This window comes from Pseudomyrmex gracilis, unplaced genomic scaffold (assembly GCF_002006095.1).
Source record: "Pseudomyrmex gracilis isolate BER0280 unplaced genomic scaffold, ASM200609v1 scaffold_229, whole genome shotgun sequence".
Classification (NCBI taxonomy): domain Eukaryota; kingdom Metazoa; phylum Arthropoda; class Insecta; order Hymenoptera; family Formicidae; genus Pseudomyrmex; species Pseudomyrmex gracilis.
This window is the reverse complement of record NW_018020813.1, coordinates 39965-51901: the sequence shown is the minus strand read 5'-3', so window position 1 is coordinate 51901 and position 11937 is coordinate 39965. Positions and strand designations below refer to the sequence as shown.

Sequence of the window (11937 nt, the reverse complement as noted above, 5' to 3'; positions counted from 1 at the left end):
CATCGTTAGACCGCACCATCTTCTGTCACAATTAACGCTTCCTTGTTCGATTCTATAAATTCCAATTTTTTTTTTTTTTAATTATAATCCGTATGCGCCGCCTTCTCTCGTTTCCTTTTTCACTTTCTTCGGAATGGAAACTTAAAGAATTGTTTCGGTTCCAATTTTGCCACTACACATGTTCCGCAACAGATCAGAGGAGCCAACCTTCTTTTTTTTCACTATTTTCACTTCTTTCATTAGTTTCATTAGTTCCAATTCCTGTATTTCCTTTATTTCCTGCATTAGTTCGTTCCATCTTGCTTAACTGAACACAGCCTTGCCATTGTGCGAGCTGTCCGCGATAGGAGAGCATCATAACTAGGATTTCTGTCTTTGTCTCGTCGTCGCTGATTGGTTGAAATTTATACGAGTACAGTCCAAGACAAAAAAAAAAACAACAAAAAGTAAAGAATAACCGGGTTCAGCAGAAATTAGCGCTTAGCAACGAATACAGTCCAAGACAAAAGAACAACGAAAAGTAAAGAATGTCTGCGATCAGCAGAAATTAGCGCTCAGCAATTGCTGAGTGACTGAATGACTGAACGCAGTCATTCTTTACTTTTCGTTGTTCTTTTGTCATGAACTGTACTCGTATAAATTTCAACCAATCAGCGACGACGAGACAAAGACAGAGATCCTAGTTGTGATGCTCTCTATCGCGGACAGCTCGCACAATGGCAAGGAGCGTTCTATATTATAGTTCAGTGGTCAAGACGAACGCACCCGTTGGGTACATATTCTTAATCTAACTTAACCTAACCTAACCTAACCTAACCCTATTCAAAATTTATTCTAAACCCTAACCTGGTTTTGAGATGTAACCTAAAATAATTGGTTTATAAATTTAACAAAACATTGTTATATATCAAAAATAATTATGTCACTCATTCGAAGAGGACAGGTTTGTGTGTTCTCTTACTCTTTTGAATATTAATAATAGTAGAAATAAGATTGCAACATAATTCTCGTGTAGACTTTACATGAAAATTGATTATATTTTTGTGTATTTTTTTATGTTTTGTCTTTGTGTAAACTTCCAATTTATAAAATGTGAACATAACTGTTTGTAGCAATGGGGAACATTTGCCCGGATTTGGCATATATTCGATGCAACTTGGCAAGATCCATTTAAAAGTGCAGAAATAATAAAACACTATCTAATGGGATTGTATAAACCAATATATCACCCTATGAGTGAGTACTGCGTCGCACAGTAATCGCTTTTCTTGTAATGTATATGTACTTGATAATTTTTATACAGATGATTGCGGTGATCATGTAGTAGTGATAAATAGCAAAGAAATTGCATTAGCTGGAACTGAATGGCGAAAACGTGTATACTTCCATCACAATACGTACCACGGTGGTGCCACTTGGACTCTTGCTTGGGAATTACATAGCAAAGATCCGACTTTGGTAAAATTTCATGTTTTGTTATTAAAAAATACAAAAAATTAAAAGTTTTTTAAATACATGTAAAAATGAAATTTAAAGATTGTAGAGAAGGCTGTATATAGAGCATTACCAAAGAATTTACAACGGAGGCACACTATGCAAAGACTACATATATTTCCGGATGAAAAAGTACCAGAAGAGATATTGAAAAATATTGGCAATCAGATCAAACAACTGAGGCCAGTACCAGTCAGACTAGATCATATTCCACAAGAAGAAGTGGACAACTTTCCAAGAATTGTACAATATCCTAAACATTATATCTTAAAATAACAGGTTCAATATATCTCTATGTTAAAATATGTATATGAAAAATAATAACATATTTAATAACATCGCAGCCTTTATTTATTAATTTTATATATTCGTGGTTAGTACAAAATTACGAGTGGAACCTCGTTTATCCAGAAGGACTTGAGGCTTAATTTTCTATTATACAGACCGATAGTTCGTATTATAGGAACTGTATAATAGAGATTAGGTTTCGGTTATCCGAACTATCTTGTCCTCCGATCGGTCCGGATAAACGAAGTTCCACTGTAGTTTTCATTTTGGCTGGTTTCCTTTTAGGAGACAGTCGACACAAAAGTCATTCTGTCTTTGTTCAGTATTCAGTGAGAAACAAAGACAGAATGACTCTTGTATCGACTGTGTCTCCTAAAAGGAAAGCATCTTTTATTATTTTTGTCCTCTAGGAAAAAAGTGTCGCTATATATTTTAGTTGTGTTTAGAGAGGTTGCTATCTACGCTATTGCGTCATTCTATTTTTGTTTTACATCTAATGAGAAGTAAAGATAGAATAATACAATAGCGCAGATAGCGCGCTCCCTGAGCGCAGCCCTTTGAGAATGCTCAAATCTGATTGGTCGCTTCGCTCAGTGCTTAAAGTTTCTCCCGAGTCACCAATCTCACAAAATGTTTTGTACATAGAATATTCAATGGTTTTAGTCTTTCAATAGTTCAGGTGGCATGGCGCCATAAGTGCAAAGAAGAAGAAGAAGGTTTTAGTCTTTCTGTCTCTCTCTCTCTCGCATTAGTAAATTGCACTTCGAAGTATTTGAATGATAAGTAGAAGGCTTCTCATGAAATTCGAATTAGAAGGCTTTCTAGAAAAGTTAAAAACCGTGATTTCTCAGTGAGAATTGAATTGAGTGTTCGTAGAAATAGCTCGTATATTGCGACAAAGTGTATTCTTAAAATTATAACGTTAAATATGCAACAAGAATTTTATACTTCTTTTATTAAAATAAACGGAATACCTCTTCTTCCACCGTTGGTAAATATAATTTATTAATATGCTTTAAAAAGTATCTTTTTGTGTTAAGTAGCACTAGTGTTTGTTACTATTGTACTATCTGTCTCTTTCTCTCTTTGTGGTTCATAGATGACTGACGGTATTAGAGAAGAAATGAGACGCTACAAATCTTTAGCTGTCGAAGTCGAGAGAAAAATCAAAGAAAAACAACCTCTTAAACGTAGTAATAAATGCGTGCAAGCTGACATAATAAAATCAGTAGATGGATTAAAAAGTGTTAAATATAGTTCAGACAGCGATATGTCTACTCATAATACTCTAAGCGATACTAATAGTGACTCGCATTCTAAAATGACAATTGTTGAACCAACGAGACAAGTCAACGGAGAACAAAGAGACAAAAATGATATCCAATTTCTAGCATCGGATGTACAACAAACAGAATTCCAAATCTGTTCACCAAAGAATATTGTCAATGATGTACAACTTGTAATGTCAGACATTAATCAAAATGAACATGACGATGGAACAAAAATAGTAACACCAAATAAAGACTCAGAAAGTTGGAAACCTGAAATACCCAGAACATTGGATGTAATTCCAATAATGTTAAGCGACAAAGAGAATAATACTCCTACACCAGTTTCCAGAGAAAGTGACAATCCACCCAAGTTATCTCGTCAAGGTTCTTATGTACTGGATACACCTAGCCCCATGTTGCTCGCTCATATGCATTCATCAGAATTGAGTAACAGAGACTATGTTCCAACATGCACCACATCCAACATATCTCAGCGAAAGCAGTGGAATATTGCACAGTCCAAAGTAGAATGGGAAAATACAAAGATTGCAGTAGAGAACACAAAAGTGTCTAACAAAACAGATTATGCACAAGAATTAACTTCTCGCGCAGAATTGATACATATAGAGCCATATCAAATAAATAAATTTATTAATTCTACTGAAACAATTGTTTCTCAAGAAAAGACAGATAAATCTAACATTACATTGAACAAAAATAGTGAAAATACTGATGATAAAAAACACAGTTTGGTAGAAAAATCTGAGAGAGATAGTGAAGTTAATATATTAAGTTTAGCGACTCAATTGCAAGAGTCAATGAAAGAAGAAAATTCTAGAGCGCAGCAAGTATTTTATTTGAGTGAGAACGAGCATCGTGATAAAATAAAAGAGTACAAAAACGATGAAGATGCAACTGACAAGATGAAATTGTTCATCACGTCTGACAAACTGTTGACGGTTTATAAAGAAATCGAAGAGATGCACAAGAAAAAAATGGTGGAATTGATAAATCGCCAGCGGAAGGAGCAATCGCAGCTGCAAGCGGAATTTCAGAAGCAACAGAAGCTCCTGTTAACCGAAATACAAAAGTGTTCTTCCGAAATGTTGCGTCAAGTAGATGCTTCAAACGTTACTACGAATCAGTCATTGCTTTTAAACAACGAGACGAATCTCGGAGATATTAGCGAAAAGGAAAAACACTCGAATACGAACCCTTATAGCAATTTAGATGCCGAACAGCATAATAATAGTAAAGTACTGTCGACAGATCACACAAATGTCATTATGTGTCCGCTAGAATATATTCCCTCGAAAAATTTATATTTGCTTAGACATTGTAAATCTTCCATTACGAACGCTTTTCCATCGACTCTTGATTTCGACTTTACAGAAAAACAGAATTTGTGCGACGTTACATATAATAACAATAATAATGACGACGATATTACAAATGGCAATCACAAGTCGTACGATCGTGTTGTATTTAGAAGTTCGACCGTAAATCGCCAGTTATTTCCTTTAGATAGCAACACTACGCACGTACCAGTAATAGATACTTCGGTATATCTCGATAAACATGTGAGTACAAGTAGAAAACAATATAACTTTAAAACATTTGTGAAATATATTAAAGTAGTTTTTAAGGGTGTAATATACAAATGTAGTTAGATATATTACAAAATATAATTAAATTATTTTATATACACATAAGATGTATATACAATATAATTCTCTTTGCGTCCAAAGTTTTGTCACAAAAAAATATGAAAATTACATTATCATATTCACACACAGATACACGCGGTGAATATTATTAACGCTTATGCACGAGGTTATTTAGTACGCAGATTAATGCGAACTCAACGTGTCATCACGTTAAAAAAGATATACAAGGAAGCGTTACAATGTATGCTCAAATTGCACGTTGATGCGCCCTTGAGCCTGGCGGAAGTCGATTTTCTTCATCGTCTCCAATTACAAGTAATTACTGATTTTTTTTTGCCGAAAATTGATTTTTGCTTCGAGAAAAATATTGCGCGTCTAATAAGTTTACGATATCTTCAAGTGCGATGCAGCCTCTATGAACATAGTCGAATTGTTTGCCCAATCTCCGGCAAAGAGAATGAAAGTAATAGCTCACGATCGCGAGATCAAGCAATCCCGAGCGGAACGTCCAGCTTCGGCTCGATCGTATTCATTTGCTACCCAAAAAACTCTGGCGAGAAAAAATCTAAAGGAATTTGAATCTACGTAATATAAATATATATTTTTTGTCTCTTACATGTATAAAACTCTTACGTATGTTTTATAACTTGTATTAACTTGTATTGACGTATATGTACATATATATATATTTTATTTATTTTAATTGTTTAGAATGATAAAGTATCAGCAACCGTCGACTGTCAAAAAGAGTTCCACAAGGTCTAGATGCCAAACTTGGACTTCTGACATAAGAGACAAACACGTGTCGCCAAATCCATTGCGTAAGTCATGTATTCATGTCTTTTTATTTGTGTTTAACTTTACAATAAAAATTTTAAAAACTTTTAATAAAAATATACAATTTGTTTTTTTTTTTATATATATAGACCAAACTATTAGAAGGAGCACCAGTACGGGGACTGTTCGAAAGCCATGGCGATGATAAGACGAAGTGCCTTAACGACCTTGATTAAGCATTAAACACCAATTTTACTATTAAGCAAAAGTTATGCGCAAAAATATGGCTTTTAATAATTTTATATTATTTGAAGCGCGTCGTGTCTTAGCTTATTTATCTGACTGAAAAAAGCACGACTGGTGCCTGCGATGTTTCCAATAAATTACTTTCTATTATTACTGTTATTTCTTGACTGATATAATACTTAACTGTGATATATGAGTATATGTACGTCTGATTATATTGCTTCCTATGTAATTGTATTTAAAGAGGCTAACGAAACAAAGATTTATTACAATAACCGAGAACAAGATATATTTCTGACTACATTGTTTAACATCGAATAAATTAATATTTTATTGTCGGGAAAGTTGATTGTGTAACACTGCGAAAGAAGATCCTTGTAATAAATAATTTTCTGTTTAATTGCGTACTAATATTATATACAACACTTTTCTTGAAAATTAAATTCCCTTTGTATAAAGGGAAAGCGCTACCGCTTGGAAACTAAGTACTTTTAACATGCCAACCAAATTAAATTATTTTGATCGTTATTTCGATACGAATATTAAACTTCGATACATTTGCGTTGATTTTATTGCGATGACACACTTCGAGAGGATTAATACCCCACGTCAGCGTGACATGCGCGTATCGAGGTGGAGTTGGAGCCCTTCGGCGAGCTTCCGTTCGGCGTACGAGGAGCGTAATCTGAGCTTGCGCCATGCTTTGCAGAGGCGTGTCCTGCTTTACACGCTCTTATTTAGTAACATAGAGGCAGCTTTTACTCGTCCACGGTCTTTCGCGGTGAAAACGTAAGTTGCGCGCGAGTTGCGAGTTTATTTCGCAGGAAAAGAAGAACGTAAAAAAAAAAGCAGCTTTTAGTGTGCGGCCGCTCGTAGCGGAAAAAGTACGCGGCGATTGTGAAAAAAACCGGAATTTCAGTGGAAAATGTAACCAATTTTGAAGAGCCTCGCGCGAGAGGAAAGAAAAGAAAAACGGAGAAAAACCAGGCGATCGACGAGGTTTTTTGAAATTCGAAGGGGAGAATCGACGCTTCTTCGTCGAAGGTGGGCCGACCTGATCGAGAGACGTTCATGGCGTGAGGCGTCATCAGTGCGGAAACTCGCCCGTTCGTTTCTTCTCCACGGAAGGGTGAAGCTCGGCGAGAAACGTCAGGTAAGATTCACTCCAATTATAATTTTCATGCTCGCTGAATCGTGCGTCTTGGCTTGCAAGAGGAAGACACACATTTTGACTATCGATTCGCAACATCTCGGGGGGGTCGCTATTTTCGAAACTTTAGATTATTTACAAGACATGGCGCGAAGATGCGATCTTGGAATCATCTAAACTTTTTGTTTTGTCTTTTTTACTTAGCTCTGGTGAGAAGATGTTTTGAGCATATTTGAAAAGACACGCGTTTCGCTTTTTCACAAGGAAAACAAAATATTCACAAGATTTTCATCGACAAAATTTCAATTATAACAGAAAAACTGTTTGTTATCTCGAAACGACATACGCAGTACTCTCGCGCAATTACGCACCATACTGTCTTCGTACAAGTCGCACGCCGCGTCGTGTTATAAAAGCATGATCAAAACATAATATACGACAGAACGCATGTTTGAGACAAGCTGGTTGGCTTTATCTTGAGAATTCTATTCCGGGAGATGCATTTAGAGAGCTGCATGCGGCAATGAATTGAGATATCTCGAAGAGTTTTCTCGGATATTTTATTCCTGTCCGTGTACGGCCATGAAAGTGCACGCCAAGAAAGCGTACCGGTTTTAGCGCGCGATACGCAATTATCTTCATCGCCACCACCCTTTTCACGTTCTCCGTGCTTTCCCTTATGTTCTCTCTTCTCTCGCACAATTTCGCGATATTTATAGAAAATCACGTTCGCGACACGTAACAACACGGTCGTACAAACGCTCGCCCTTTTACGTCGGGCCGCGATTGCTAATTACATACGTTTATATCGTCATTTAGCGCCGTTCCGGTAATTTGCCTGGTTTATCATCGATCGAACGAACTTGCCTGCCGCTATTTCCCGAGTACAGCTACTTGCTCCACATAGCCGGCCAATGTTCGTGCCTGGCAACAGGTTACCCTGTGACACGGCGGAAACAATTCGATGACCGATTCCGCGTGTTATACGCCACCTCCTCATCCGTACAAAATCGTTCGAGGAACGTCAATACATATGTATATATATATATATATAGCTCGCGACTGTGTTATATATTACATTTATCTGTATGTTTACTTACATACATATATATAGAGATGCCATCTTGAGACTTTACATTGGTCGAGATAATTGAAATTTATACGTTGTATGTATATATAGTGTTCTTGTGCACGAATTCTGAGCACACGATGTTTATCTTCGCGTCAATATTTAAAGAAAGACACGTTCGGGAACTTTCTTCACGTATACATATACTCGGTAGGTTTTCGCGTTTTACGTAGAAAGAGACAAGCAAGAGCTGTCTTTCGTTCTGGCAGACAGCCTGTTTTTATGCAAGTCAAGAAAAATAGTCCGGACGGGTTAAAAAGCTCAGTCGATTTTCCAATGAACGCGGGACGCTTCAACGCCTTCTTTGTGCAAACGTAAACATAGGATCGGTCGATGACTGCGAAGAATAAGCTGACACATGTTTTCCCACAAAAGACATCGCGTCAATGTGCAAGACTGTAGTGTTATTCGTCACACACGCAAAACACTATATGTGATTGCAATTCGGAGAAAAAATATAAATCGTCGATGATGAAATGTTGCAGTGACTGTCTTTCGAGTTTGCGTCACGTCCCGCAGTAAAGCATTGCACGAGACAATTGATACAGTTTGTTCGGATAAAAAACAATTGCAGTTTCCATTTTGGAAAAAACCGCGATGATTCGCTTACGTGTGAGTCACGCTCTTATTCGTACATCGCTTTATACGTGAATTAGCATAAAGAGAGCGAATTGTTCTCGGGGGTTACACACCCCGTTGTGTTAACCTCCGTGTTGTTACGCGTGCGTGCGTGCGTTAGTAAATTTGCATCAACATAAATTTCTGTGCCGCGAAAATGACAACGCGAGATGACAATTGCGCGCGTAGTATACACACGCAGTTCCCGTCTGTGCGCGGTTTGTAATAAAGAGAAGCAAAAAGCTCTCTCGGTCTTTGGCCGCACGCCAGTTCGTTCGAAATAATGAAACGCGGTAATAATTCGCAAAATGTCAAGTCCGCATTATGTCGCGAGCATGTATGTATGTATTTAGTAATAAAACAATAAAAGCGCGCCAAACGGCGCAAAAAGCGAGAACTCACGCAGTGGCGCGGAGAGAATAATGGATTTACTGGGCGGGCTGAGAAAACGGAATTCTTGCGAACGTTAAATCGATTCTCGAGACGCGCGAGGTCGTATCAGCGGATATTATAAAATCCAGTGCGCGAAGTGCGTGATTGAAGCGTGCTTCGCTTCAACTCAATACGCCGGAATTGGATTGACGTTTATCAATCGGATTTCAATTTCGTTTGTAATGAATGAACACTCGAGATTACGAATGGGAGCAATAAAATCCGAATGTTTTGGGAAACTTCAACGGTTACCGTTTATAAGTTTGACAGTTACGGTCTCCGTAAATCAGTCACAGTTACATGTTATATCGGGCAGCCTGCGCGTTTGGCATTGCAAATCGAAGGTGTAAAGTCGAGCACAAATATACTGCGACTAATTGCTCAATTGCATCAAACTAATGCTTAAACTTCCGAGATAAAAAAAAAGCACGCCTCCGATTTGCAAATTATCGAATGCAATAAAAATGAACGCTTGAGGGTGAGGGTATAAATCTTCAAAGAATTAGAGAGATAGCATCGTTTTCTCGTATTAACGTAATTTGAGGGATTTTTGAAAGTTCTCACACACAGTATTGTATATATTCTCACTGTGTACATTCAACATTGTTACTATATATATTCTCACATCGTAATGTATACAGTATACACATGGTCGTTCACTTGCACAACTTCAAGTAGCGACAACCCGCGCTGTCTGTACTTAAATTATTTAAAACGCGTCAAATAAGAAATACAATCTCTTTCGCTGCAAAAATATTCTCTTTGCTCTTATGGTTACCTTTTCCTTGATTTTTTAATTGTACATGCCTGTTCGTTACATTTATTATTTGTTTAGAGAGAGTCTTGGATAATTACTTCGTTTAATTATTCCGTCGCAACGTTTGTTGCTTCAACTATTTTTGCGTTCTCTCATTTCTTCTTTCTTCTCACTTTATACACACATGTGCATATTTCTGTAACGTATCCAATGCGGCATCTTGCTTTGTATCTCTCAAGAACATGTATTTTTATGAAACATTTTCCGAGTAATCTCGCGAGTACATCTATCAAAGGCAGAGGAGAAATTTGTTTGCATAAAATTAGCTTATTTTGAATTAATTTCGCTCCTTGTTCAAGCAAAAGAGAGAGAGAGAGAGAGAGATACATACTCTTATGTTTCTCTCGCGATGCAAGAGAGTTTTCTCCACACATGCGTGACTCGCACACAGCGTACGTGGTGCACACTGCTGCTGTCCCTCGTGTACTTTGCGTTTGCGTTCTGGAAGGAGTATGGGGGATGGTTTTATTGATCGTGGAGCAGGAAACGCTTTTCGCGGCACCGCGCATTGTGATCGTAAAACGAAGGAGAGAGCATCTGCATCAAAGAGAGAAAGAGAGAGAGAGAGAGAGAGAGAGAGAGAAAAACTCACCTTTGAGATTTTTTTCTCTCCGGCTCAATTCGATTTTCCGATCTCCACAAAAGCCGTATCGGTATATCGAACTGCTGCTACTGCGCTCATATAGACCCGCGTCACATTTTGAATCGCTGTACACAGAATAAGCTGTATAGCAACGTTTCTTGCAAAATATACATATACAACAAGATCAAAAAGATATCTTTCTGCATATTTACGAGAGACGCATAAACGGTGACTTTTATCGTAAAAGAACGAGGGAGAATTCTCGATATTTTTTTTAAGAAGAGGCTGTTGACTTATCGTTTGACAATTCTTTTATATTCTACATTGTGCAGCGTCGTCGCCGCGCTGTGCACAAGCTTACACAAATACGATAAATATCGCGCACAAAGTGCTCTGGTATTTAATTACTTAGCGACATGCTCTTTAGAAAACGATGTCAGACAGGGCGTCTTATTGCACGTAAATAAAACATGCACACAGGACGTATAAATACACACCTATAACAAGTGTCGTAATGTTATCTATTTCATCTCGCGCGCAGTTTTATTATTACGGGAGTGACTTGTATGTGCAGTGCCCAAATAACAGCGTGTGATAAACGCATGTCCTTGAAAGGATTCGACATATCGAACGATATTCTCGAATTTAGTATTATTTGCGTAAGTCGTCACTAAAGAAGCATAGGAAGATCTTTCACATACGCGTATAGTTTTTTCATTCCGTTAAATTTATATCGAAACAAACCGTAAAATATACAAGAAATAAACAAAGCGTAGTTGTGAAAATGTAGTTGTTAAGGCGTATTATTATGATAGAAGTCTGTGTGAGTTATCGCACATACACGACATTTGCAATAGCGTGTAACAATTTATGCGCTTGTTTGGGATGAATGAGAAAAGATGCGAAAAAAAGACCGTCGATCGCGCGATTCCATCGCAGTGCATCCTGTAAACCCTGTTTTGTAAATAGATCCTGTAGGTCTTAGATGAAATAGAGGTAGTTGATTAGTTAACGCTGTGAATATATATGTATATATAACATATACGAAAGAATGAGTTTTACATATACATTAGAGTTTGTTAGAAAGTAGGCTGAAAAAAATCGGCGGAAAATAAAACATAGAAGCTTTTAAAACTAGCAAATTTTCTTTTGCCCGTTGCCGCCAATGTATCAATTAAATTTCATGCGCGTTCAATTGCTCGTCCATGAGCAGGCATGTAAATCGCTTTTATCGACAGTTTTACGCGCTTTCACAATAAAAATAACGTCGACCAAATCTGGCAATTTCTTTTTATGTTTTGTTTTTGCTTAATCGCAAGTTCACATTTTGACTATTTGGTTCAAATTTATTTTGTTTTTTAATTGACAACAGGTGCGCACTATCTAAAAAAAGAAGAAATAGTAATGATAGACGAGAGAAAGAAAGGGTAAGAGAAAGAAAGGGTAAGAGAGAGAGAGAGAGAGA

At 37.2% G+C, this 11937-nt stretch overlaps 4 protein-coding genes across 4 annotated transcripts in view; all 4 read left to right on the top strand.

Moving 5' to 3' along the window:
• The first annotated feature begins 779 nt into the window (after positions 1-779).
• Positions 780-1802, top strand: LOC109858883 (39S ribosomal protein L13, mitochondrial). The gene is made up of 4 exons (XM_020436565.1): positions 780-943; positions 1113-1236; positions 1304-1458; positions 1537-1802. Exons 1-4 carry the CDS (start codon positions 920-922, stop codon positions 1768-1770), a joined length of 537 nt encoding a protein of 178 aa, XP_020292154.1. The 5' UTR covers positions 780-919; the 3' UTR covers positions 1771-1802.
• Positions 1803-2343: 541 nt separating this feature from the next.
• On the top strand, positions 2344-6115 carry LOC109858904. Its single transcript, XM_020436607.1, has 6 exons — positions 2344-2773; positions 2882-4633; positions 4850-5035; positions 5121-5305; positions 5432-5541; positions 5647-6115. The coding sequence occupies exons 1-6, from the start codon at positions 2711-2713 to the stop codon at positions 5700-5702; spliced, it is 2352 nt and encodes a 783-aa protein (XP_020292196.1). The 5' UTR covers positions 2344-2710; the 3' UTR covers positions 5703-6115.
• Positions 6116-6374: 259 nt separating this feature from the next.
• Positions 6375-11937, top strand: part of LOC109858875 — an 18616-nt gene continuing 13053 nt past the window's right edge. Inside the window, exon 1 of the mRNA XM_020436555.1 lies at positions 6375-6896. The gene's annotated coding sequence lies outside the window, so the exon portion shown is untranslated. The remainder of the gene's footprint in view (positions 6897-11937) is intronic.
• LOC109858874 overlaps positions 8730-11937 on the top strand; it is a 5205-nt gene continuing 1997 nt past the window's right edge. Inside the window, exon 1 of the mRNA XM_020436554.1 lies at positions 8730-8977. Coding sequence (XP_020292143.1) covers positions 8949-8977 — 29 coding nt within the window. The 5' untranslated portion in view covers positions 8730-8948. The remainder of the gene's footprint in view (positions 8978-11937) is intronic.